Below are 11,601 nucleotides of genomic sequence, written 5' to 3'. Positions count from 1 at the left end.
ATGAGACTATTTTCTTTGCTACTATTGTTTAAGTAGCAGTACTACACATACAATTCATTATATCACAAGTGTTTTTTTGATTGTTTTTTTTTTTTTTTTTTTGCTCCAGTGTCACTTTAAGCGGGGATTTTCCATTCAATAATGTATTGTTAGCATTTTTATAAAAAAAAAAAAAAAAAAAAAAAAAAGTTATAAGATAATGAAACAAGTGCAAGTCTACCAATAAGAGGAGAATTATTTTTTAGGCCCCAATGAATACTCAGACAGCTCATGGTGACCTAGAACCACCTGAAAGGTACATATTTCAAAAGGTATTGCTTTTTAATAGAGGTCTTTTTTATCTCTTTAAGCCCTTTATACTTTACAGGTGGTTCTGGGTCACCATGAGCTGTCTGGGTATTCCTTAGTACTCGTCCAAGGCCTATCCTATAGTGCCATATCAATCCATACCATGCACTGATGAGGACCAATAAGTCAGAAACAGGCTGTATATATGAGGGATTGATGATGTGGATCTGTAAAATGTAGTAGCTACAGGCTCAGTATACACCAGAGGTTCAGCTGGGCATCCTTGCTTCCAGGGGCCTAAAGAGATGATTTGCATATTCAGGAGCAATGCATCATGGGAAACCACAGTTGCTCACTTTCAGCTGAATTATTGGAAATATCTTCTGTTTTAAGAAGTTAAAATTAAATTTTTAAGCCCTGTGATACAGTTCTGGACCTGCATTAGGTTGTGTTGCTGGCATCCAAATGCTTGTACCTGGAGAACCAGGCACCTGAGCTAAAAGTACCTAAAAAAAGAATACAAGAAAAATCTCAAAACTTAAAGTCCTTAATTTTGCCTTCATGATAGCATCAGACCAACTTTAAAATCCCCATCCCCCAAAAAAGTAATGTACAGCTACACTTTATAATTTGCTTCACTGGGTTCATTAACAGTGTTGCATTCAGCCACATTATTGGCACCTAAGCTCAACATAGCCATAGCACTGAATATGGACAATATTCATGTCAAAGCTTGTCTTGCATAATGCCCTGGTCTACAAATCATCATCAGCTGTGGAAGGCATCTTTTGGACACATACATCTTGTGGGTCCTGTGGGTCTAATTTGAAATTTTTTGCTTTCAGAAGTTTAGTTCAGTGGTGCTCAGCAGAGCTCGAATATTCAAGCTCTTTTTTAGCTATTCGAGCTCGAATACCGAGCTCGAATAGCTGCAGCTATTCGAATGGGCTATTCGAGTGAACTCGAATAGCCCACTCACTATTCGAGCTATTCGAGCAGACAGCGCTATTCGAGCTCGAATACCGAGCTCGAATAGCGTCATAGCCCAGATTGATGTCCTTAGAGCCAATCAGAGGGCTCCCAGGCCCTCTGACGGCAGCCAATCACAGAGGGGGACCCTGGCCAGCCCCTACCCTATAAATATATAAATAGCGGCCGCCATGTTCCGTTTTTCCGTCCTTGCCTGACTTTGTACAGAGAGAGATCTGCTCCTTTGTGCTTTGGCTTAGCAAGTGCTCTATTGTGGTCAATTACCTAACGTTTTTGCTCACATACACCTCCTATACACACCTATATTGTTGTTAGTTAGATAGACATTGTATTTTAGTTAGTAGCTTGTGTGTTACATAGAGACAGGCAGCTGCTGCAGGCAAGCTTACACAGCTTTAGGCCTCAGGGCCTTGCCTGTGTGGGCAGCTGTCCTCCTGTCCTCTGTTAGTATATTATACCAGTGTTTCTGCTGTCCTTTACTACTGAGTGATTGTATTTTGTAGTTATACTGTAACTGTACTAGGACACTCACTGTCACTGTTTGTTCATAGCTCCTGCGTGTGTGCGTGCAGTACACACACTCAATTTCCTTCTGATTACTACTGATTATTGTAATTTCTAGTTGTACTTACTTACTACTTACTACTAGGGACACTCAGTCACTGTTCATAGGCTAGCTCCTGCGTGTGTGTGTGCGTGCACTGTCTGTACAGTACACACACACTCTATTTCCTTCTGATTACTACTGATTATTGTAATTTCTAGTTGTACTTACTGTTACTACTTACTACTAGGGAGGGACACTCAGTCACTGTTCATAGGCTAGCTCCTGCGTGTGTGTGTGTGCGTGCACTGTCTGTACAGTAGTACACACACTCTATTTCCTTCTGATTACTTATTGTAATTTCTAGTTGTACTACTTACTGTTACTACTTACTGTACTAGGGACACTCAGTCACTGTTCATAGGCTAGCTCCTGCGTGTGTGTGTGCGTGCACTCAGTACACACACTCTATTTCCTTCTACTTAATCTGATTACTACTGATTATTGTATTTTCTAGGTAGTGTACTAGGGGACACACTCACTGTTCACTGTTCACACTTACTGATTACTGAATTATTGTATTTTGTATTAGTACTGTACTAGTAATCACTTAGCGATCTAATCACTTAGTGATTAGTGTCACCTCACCCACCAACCCACTCCATTAAAGTACCCCACTTTTTCACCCGCCCTTTTAAAAAACTTTTTTGTTTACGCCCAAAACATCTAAGATGTCTGGAAGTGGCAGCCAGCGCGGTTTGGGCAAGGGGAAGGGCAGCAAGGGAATCAAGAGGAGAGGGAGCAGCATTGTGGCAAGCCGTGGCCGCGCCACCATGCACAGTTCCGCAGCAGCAGCAGCTGCGTCAGTGGCTAACATTCCTCCTATAGCCACTGGCCATGGACGCCTTGGGCGCCGCCCAGCAGGAGCAACTCACGCCGCAGAGACACAGCAGCAGCAGCGTGTAGTACCTGCTCCTATTTTCCTCCAGCCGGGTCGGAAACGTCCCATTGAGGAAAAGGATGCAGCCACTGTGGTGCAAGTGATGACGGAGGATGAGCAGCCTGCCATCAGCTCTGCATCTGAGGCCTCCACCCTCACCACCACCACCACCCCTGTTCGCAGCAGCCACCCAGCAGGGCCTGGGGAGGAGGCCAGTTCACCGTCAGTTGGCGATCTGTCATTCAGCAGTCTTTTGACCCCAGGCATCATGAGTCAATTGTCTGCTGTTGTTGGCGATTTGGAGGAGGAGATGCTGATGGGCACTTTGGGGGATGAGGGATTGGACAGCAAGACTGTGGCGACAGTCAAGCAGCCCATTCATGCATCAGGAGAGGAGTTTGGGGGTCATCATCCCAGCAGGACATGTTTCAGGAGGGGGAGGATGATGATGATGATGATGATGACGTGGTGACAGACAAAGACTGGGTGCTGCCACCACCAGCACCTGGGGATGTCATCATCAGCAGCTCTGAGGAGGAGGAGGATGCGCTTGTGGGCCTTGCAAGGAGGCGCATCATTGCAAGCATTGGCAGCAGTAGGCAGGTCCCACAGCCTGCTGGTGTCTCAGGCTCAGCAGCAGCAGCAGCATCTGCCAGTACCACCACCAGCCGCACCCAAGCCCCCCCCCCAACCACCACAGGGAGACAGGCAGCAGCGGCTCCAGGCCATAGGGGGTTGTTCTTGTCACCAATCTGGCGATTTTTCACAATGCCCTCAGTTTTCAGCAAGTACGCCACTTGCAACCACTGTCAGCGGAAGTTGAGCAGAGGTGCAGACCCCTTAAAGTTCAGCACCAGCTCACTCATCAACCACCTTGCTGCTAAACATTTCCACCAGCATGAGGAGTTCCAGAGGCTGAAGGCATCTGGTGCTGGCAGTGGCACCACACCCATCACTGCACAGCCTTCAGCAGCAGCAGCAGCAACAGCAGCCCACCCTCCTGCTCCTCCAGCAGCACCAGCAGGAGTGCGGAAACGCACTGCTCCTCCCCCCTCTGTAACTCCTGCCGCCGACACTGAGGCCTGTTCTGGCAGCCAGTCCTCAGTGGCCTCCTCTGCTGTGTCCACTGATTCCCGTGCTAGCAAAAGGCCACGCCAGAGCCTTTTGAGCGAGTCCTTCCAGGGGGTGGTTAGGGCTCTGCCTCCCAGCAGCCGTCGCGTGCGTCAGCTGAACGGCTTGCTGGCATGGGCCATGTGCTCCCAACTCCTGCCGTACACGCTCGTGCAGGAGGGGAGCGACATGCGTGTGCTGCTTGCTTGTGCAGCCCCAGACTGGCAGCTCCCCAGCAGACACTACTTTGCCCGCAAGGCCATTCCTGCACTGCACCGCTTTGTGATGGCCAATGTGGAGCGAGGGCTGGAGCACGCGGTTGGTGAAAGGGTCCACGTCACCATGGACTCCTGGAGCAGCCGCTTCGGGACAGGCCGCTACCTGTCCTTTACTGTCCACTGGGTCAGCTTGGTGGAAGGGGGTGAGGATGGGAGAGCAGCAGCGGGCACAGCAGCAGCAGCAACACAGTGGGTGGTGCCCCCCCGCAGGGTCAGGGGAACTGCAACAGGTTCCTCCGATCCTCTGCCATCCTCCGGCACACCTGGCCAAACCCCCCGCCTCAGCAGCAGCGTGAAGCCACGCCACTGCCAAGCGCTGCTGCACTTGGTCAGCCTTGGGAAGACCAAACTGACGGCAACCCATGTGTTGGCCAAACTCCAGGAGCAGGAGAGGATTTGGCTGACCCCCAGAGGCCTCAGAGTCGGAGAGGTGGTGGCCGACAATGGGGCCAATCTGGTTGCCGCAATCGACAGGGGAAACCTGACCCACATCCCCTGTCTTGCCCACGTGCTGAACCTGGTGGTGCAGAAGTTCTTGCGCACCTTCCAGGGGATGGACGAACTGCTGGAAACGGCAAGGAATGTTGTGCGTCACTTCCGGCGCTTGGCTGCAGCCTGTGCGAGCCTGGAAGACGTGCAAAAGGAGCTGGAGCTGCCATGCCATCGGCTGATCCTTGACGTTCCAACTCGCTGGAACTCCACCCTGACGATGTTGGAGCGTCTGGTTGAACAGATGCACGCTGTCAACCAGTACCTTGCCCTGGCCACTGTTTCCGCCGCTCAGAAAAGGGACAAGACCAGCAACATCCCGTCCATCATCCCCGATGACGACTGGAGGCACATGCAGCAGGTGTGCTTAGTGCTGGCTCCCTTTCTGCAGGCCACTAACATGGTGTGCAGGGACCATTCTATGGTCTGCGAGTGGGTGCCCCTGGTTTGTCTGCTGAACAGGGCCCTCGATGCTTTGCTGGAACAGGGAGCAGCAGCCTTGGCCCAGCAGGAGTGGCATGCAGCTGCACAGTCCACCTCTGAGGGGGAGGAGGAGGAGGACTTGGTGGAGGTCCCTGACCTTGCTGCTGATGAGGGGGATCAGCACAGCGCAGCTGAGTTGGTGCGGGGGTGGAGAGAGGATGAGGCTGAGGAGGCAGAGGAGGAGGATGAGGACAGCACTGCCGTCGATGTGCCAGCACACGTGGCCCGCCTCTTCCCAATGGCAGCGCACATGCTGACGTGCCTGCGCAAGGACCCCAGGGTGATCCAGATGAAGCAGAGGGAGGACATCTGGATCAGCATGATGTTGGACCCGCGCCTCAAGGGGAAGTTGAGCCAGTTCCTGCCGCCTGCAGGAGGAGAGCCAGCGCAACAAATATGGAGCTTGCAGCAGGCCCTTGTTGAGCGCTTGGAGGAAGCCTTCCCCCATCCTTCCACCCCCACTGTCCAGCCAGCACAGAGGCAGCAGCAGGTGCCTGCATCCAGCAGCAAGCACCCCACAGACCTGCTGTCTCTCAGCAACGAGCTCTACAGGACTGTAGAGGCTCCGGCAGCAGTGACTAGAGAGGAGGTGCATGCAGCACTGCTGCACTTGGTCAGCCTTGGGAAGACCAAACTGACGGCAACCCATGTGTTGGCCAAACTCCAGGAGCAGGAGAGGATTTGGCTGACCCCCAGAGGCCTCAGAGTCGGAGAGGTGGTGGCCGACAATGGGGCCAATCTGGTTGCCGCAATCGACAGGGGAAACCTGACCCACATCCCCTGTCTTGCCCACGTGCTGAACCTGGTGGTGCAGAAGTTCTTGCGCACCTTCCAGGGGATGGACGAACTGCTGGAAACGGCAAGGAATGTTGTGCGTCACTTCCGGCGCTTGGCTGCAGCCTGTGCGAGCCTGGAAGACGTGCAAAAGGAGCTGGAGCTGCCATGCCATCGGCTGATCCTTGACGTTCCAACTCGCTGGAACTCCACCCTGACGATGTTGGAGCGTCTGGTTGAACAGATGCACGCTGTCAACCAGTACCTTGCCCTGGCCACTGTTTCCGCCGCTCAGAAAAGGGACAAGACCAGCAACATCCCGTCCATCATCCCCGATGACGACTGGAGGCACATGCAGCAGGTGTGCTTAGTGCTGGCTCCCTTTCTGCAGGCCACTAACATGGTGTGCAGGGACCATTCTATGGTCTGCGAGTGGGTGCCCCTGGTTTGTCTGCTGAACAGGGCCCTCGATGCTTTGCTGGAACAGGGAGCAGCAGCCTTGGCCCAGCAGGAGTGGCATGCAGCTGCACAGTCCACCTCTGAGGGGGAGGAGGAGGAGGACTTGGTGGAGGTCCCTGACCTTGCTGCTGATGAGGGGGATCAGCACAGCGCAGCTGAGTTGGTGCGGGGGTGGAGAGAGGATGAGGCTGAGGAGGCAGAGGAGGAGGATGAGGACAGCACTGCCGTCGATGTGCCAGCACACGTGGCCCGCCTCTTCCCAATGGCAGCGCACATGCTGACGTGCCTGCGCAAGGACCCCAGGGTGATCCAGATGAAGCAGAGGGAGGACATCTGGATCAGCATGATGTTGGACCCGCGCCTCAAGGGGAAGTTGAGCCAGTTCCTGCCGCCTGCAGGAGGAGAGCCAGCGCAACAAATATGGAGCTTGCAGCAGGCCCTTGTTGAGCGCTTGGAGGAAGCCTTCCCCCATCCTTCCACCCCCACTGTCCAGCCAGCACAGAGGCAGCAGCAGGTGCCTGCATCCAGCAGCAAGCACCCCACAGACCTGCTGTCTCTCAGCAACGAGCTCTACAGGACTGTAGAGGCTCCGGCAGCAGTGACTAGAGAGGAGGTGCATGCAGCAGCATCCTCCTCCGGTCACAGCCAGCGCCTGACCCGCATGGTGGCTGACTACATGGGGTCCTACAGAGGGCTTGACAGCGATGCCCCTGTTGATCCCATGGAGTATTGGGTCAAGCGCCTGTAGATCTGGAGCGAGCTGGCGCAGTACGTCCTGGAAGTGCTGTCCTGCCCCCCTTCCAGCGTGCTGTCCGAGCGCTGCTTCAGTGCAGCTGGTGGCGTGGTCACCGAGAAACGCTCACGTCTGTCTCACAAGTCTGTGGACAGACTGACGTTTCTCAAGATGAACCAGGCGTGGGTGGAAGGCGAGTTCCTGGCCCCTGTTGTCGGCGAGAGAGGGACATGAACTGGCTGCCGGAGGAACCATCGTTAATGTGCCTTACCACCCTTTACCACCTCCTGGCTCCTGCTCACTAAGCCTGGTTGACTTTGACTATTACGTCGCCTGCAGCCACACATTTTACATCTACAGTGGGCTGCTGTGTACTGCCCTTCTGCTGTCTGTCTGTCTGTGTTTCCCACTGCCAGGGTACACAGATTTACCTTCTGCTGCCGCTCTGCCACCAGCTATTACGTCAAACAATAGCTGCCCCTGCTGCCTGTATTTACGTTTAACAAAAAAAAAAAAAAAAAAGGTTTAATTTTTCTGAGGTGCCGGGGTTGAAAACTGTGTTGTCCCAGTTGTGTATTGGACACGATGTGGGCTGCACGACCGCTGTCTGGGACCTCCTGTTGTGTTTATTTACAGCCCTGGTATCAACGCTAGGTACCAGGGCTATTATGTCACGCTGCCTACCTACCTGCTGCCACACTCACACTACTCCTCCATTCCTCCTGCTGCTGCTGCTGTCTGTCTGTGTTTCCCACTGCCAAGGGTACACAGATTTTACCTTCTGCTGCCACTCTGCCACCAGCTATTACGTCAAACAATAGCTGTATCTGTGTAATTTGCTTTAAAAACAAAACAAAAAAAACATTAAAAAAAGGTTTAATTTTTCTTAGGTGCCCGGGTTGAAAACTGTGTTGTCCCAGTTGTGTATTGGACACGATGTGGGCTGCACGACCACTGTCTGGGACCTCCTGTTGTGTTTATTTACAGCCCTGGTATCAACGCTAGGTACCAGGGCTATTATGTCACGCTGCCTACCTACCTGCTGCCACACTCACACTACTCCTCCATTCCTCCTGCTGCTGCTGCTGTCTGTCTTTGTTTCCCACTGCCAAGGGTACACAGATTTTACCTTCTGCTGCCACTGTGCCACCAGCTATTACGTCAAACAATAGCTACTCACATTACTCCTCCACTCCTCCTGCTGCTGCTGCTGCTGCTGTCTGTCTGTGTTTCCCACTGCCAGGGTACACAGATTTTACCTTCTGCTGCCACTCTGCCACCAGCTATTACGTCAAACAATAGCTATATCTGTGTAATTTGCTGTAAAAAAAAAAAAAAGTAAACCATTACAAAAAAAAAAAAAAAAAGGTTTAATTTTTCTGAGGTGCCCGGGTTGAAAACTGTGTTGTCCCAGTTGTGTATTGGACACGATGTGGGCTGCACGACCGCTGTCTGGGACCTCCTGTTGTGTTTATTTACAGCCCTGGTATCAACGCTAGGTACCAGGGCTATTATGTCACGCTGCCTACCTACCTACTGCCACACTCACACTACTCCTCCATTCCTCCTGCTGCTGCTGCTGTCTGTCTGTGTTTCCCACTGCCAAGGGTACACAGATTTTACCTTCTGCTGCCACTCTGCCACCAGCTATTACGCCAAACAATAGCTATATCTGTGTAATTTGCTGTAAAAAAAAAAAAGTAAACCATTAAAAAAAAAAAAAAAAAGGTTTAATTTTTCTGAGGTGTCCGGGTTGAAAACTGTGTTGTCCCAGTTGTGTATTGGACACGATGTGGGCTGCATGAACGCTGTCTGGGACCTCCTGTTGTGTTTATTTACGGCCCTGGTATCAACGCTAGGTACCAGGGCTATTATATCACGCTGCCTACCTACCTGCTGCCACACTCACACTACTCCTCCATTCCTCCTGCTGCTGCTGCTGTCTGTCTGTGTTTCCCACTGCCAAGGGTACACAGATTTACCTTCTGCTGCCACTCTGCCACCAGCTATTACGTCAAACAATAGCTACTCACATTACTCCTCCATTCCTCCTGCTGCTGCTGCTGCTGTCTGTCTGTGTTTCCCACTGCCAAGGGTACACAGATTTACCTTCTGCTGCCACTCTGCCACCAGCTATTACGTCAAACAATAGCTATATCTGTGTAATTTGCTATAAAAACAAAACAAAAAAAACATTAAAAAAAAGGTTTAATTTTTCTGAGGTGCCCGGGTTGAAAACTGTGTTGTCGCAGTTGTGTATTGGACACAATGTGGGCTGCACGACCGCTGTCTGGGACCTCCTGTTGTGTTTATTTACGCCCTGGTATCGTCGCTAGGTACCAGGGCTATTATGTCACGCTGCCTGCCTCATTGACTGCCTGCTGCCACACACTCATCCTCCTCCTCCTGCTGCTGAATTTACCTCCTGCTGTCTGTGTGTTTCCACTGCCAGGGAGCACATACAATGGCACTTCCAACATGTGTGCACCACCAGCTATTTATTACGCTCAAAAATAGCTGCATTTCTTTAAAAAAATAAAAGAGAAATAAGTGAAGAAGAAGAAGACGATATAGAAGAAGAAGAAGATATAGAAAAAGAAGAAGAAGAAGGAGAAGAAGAAGAAGAAGAGGGAGAAGAATAAGAAGATATAGAAAAAGAAGAAGATGAAATAAAAAAATAATAATAAGAAGAAGATACAGAAAAAGAAGATATAGAAAAAGATATAGAAGAAGAAGATGAAGAAGAAGAAGATGAAGAAGATGAAGAAGATGAAGATGAAGAAGATGAAGATGAAGAAGATGAAGAAGAAGAAGATGATGAAGAAGACGAAGATGAAGAAGAAGAAGATAAAGATGAAGATGAAGAAGATGAAGAAGAAGATGATGATGAAGAAGAAGAAGAAGAAGATGAAGAAGAAGAAGAAGAAGATGAAGAAGAAGAAGATGATGAAGAAGAAGAAGATGAAGAAGAAGAAAATGATGAAGAAGAAGACGATATAGAAGAAGAAGAAGAAGATATAGAAGAAGAAGATATAGAAGAAGAAGATATAGAAGAAGAAGAAGAAGAAGAAGAAGAAGAAGAAGAAGAAGAAGAAGAAGAAAAAGAAGAAGAAGAAGAAGAAGAAGATATAGAAGAAGAAGAAGAAGAAGATGAAGAAGGAGAAGAAGAAGAAGATATAGAAGAAGAAGAAGAAGAAGAAGAAGAAGAAGAAGATATAGAAGAAGAAGAAGAAGAAGATATAGAAGATGAAGAAGAAGAAGAAGAAGTATATACACTGTACTGAACAGAATTTTGGACACAACTTCTCTTTCCACCTTTTTTTTTTTTTTAAAGGAACATCCCCACATAATCACTTGCTGTTGTTACTTGAAAAAAAGATGTTTCTTGCATCATTCACCCTCAAAACAAGTGTTGGAAGGCAGCTATTTAAGGCCAATTCGAATAGTCAGCTCGAATAATGAGCTCGAATACCGACTCGAATAGTGAGCTCGAAGTCCGAGGTCGAATCGAATAGTAAAAAATATTCGACTCGAATATTCGACCAAACTCGAATAATTTACTATTCGAATTCGACCAAACTCGAATAATAAAAAGGGGTATCCGAGCACCACTAGTTTAGTTACCAGGAATGGAGGGGGAGGCTTAAAAATGCAGCATTTGCAGGATATTTACAGGCATGGCCTGCGTAGGCTAATCATGGATTATAATGTTAGTTTACATTATAAATCAATCATTAGCCACTTTGATTTATATTGTTAGTCATTAATTATTGGCAACAAGTGCAGCTCATTGTACAGCAAGCAGCCCCTGAGCAGAACTGTTTCTAGTCTCTGCACTTAAAGAGAATCTGTATTGTTAAAATCGCTCAAAAGTAAACATACCAGTGCATTAGGGGACATCTCCTATTACCCTCTGTCACAATTTTGCCGCTCCTCGCCGCATTAAAAGTGGTTAAAAACTGTTTTTAAAAGTTTGTTTGTAAACAAACAAAATGGCCACCAAAACAGGAAGTAGGTTGATGTACAGTATGTCCACACATAGAAAATACATCCATACACAAGCAGGCTGTACACAGCCTTCCTTTTGAATCTCAAGAGATCATTTGTGTGTTTCTTTCCCCCATGCACTGAAGTTTCAGGCTGCTCTTTTCTTCCTGCAAACAGCTTTGCCCTTGTTTGTAATTCCTCAGTATGTGAAAGCCCAGCCAGCTCAGAGGACGATTTATCCAGCTTGTAAAAGATAAGAGAGAGAAGAGAGAAGCTGCTCTAATCCTAAATAACACACAGGCAGTGTGCATAAAGGGGAGTTCATAGCAGAACCACAACACTGAAGAACTTGGCAGCCTTCCAGACACAGGCCGACAAGTCTGACAGGGGAAAGATACATTGATTTATTACAGAGACAATGATAGTATAAAGTGCTGCAGTTAGCCAGAACACATTAAAATAGCTTTTGGAACTTGTAGGATGATAAAAAACAGGATGCAATTTTTGTTACGGAGTCTCTTTAATA

General features: G+C 49.1%; 1 protein-coding gene across 1 annotated transcript; it reads right to left on the bottom strand.

Annotated features, from left to right (window-relative positions):
* Nucleotides 1-9,693: 9,693 nt before the first annotated feature.
* LOC137553735 (uncharacterized) lies at nt 9,694-10,341 on the bottom strand (the record flags this gene model as incomplete). Its single annotated transcript, XM_068271468.1, has 1 exon — nt 9,694-10,341. A coding segment is annotated over one exon (648 nt), but the record flags the coding sequence as incomplete, so codon positions are not given.
* Nucleotides 10,342-11,601: the final 1,260 nt, after the last annotated feature.

Source organism: Hyperolius riggenbachi, chromosome 1 (assembly GCF_040937935.1).
Source record: "Hyperolius riggenbachi isolate aHypRig1 chromosome 1, aHypRig1.pri, whole genome shotgun sequence".
Classification (NCBI taxonomy): domain Eukaryota; kingdom Metazoa; phylum Chordata; class Amphibia; order Anura; family Hyperoliidae; genus Hyperolius; species Hyperolius riggenbachi.
Note: the sequence above shows the minus strand (reverse complement) of the source record. Positions and strands in the feature narration are given on the sequence as shown.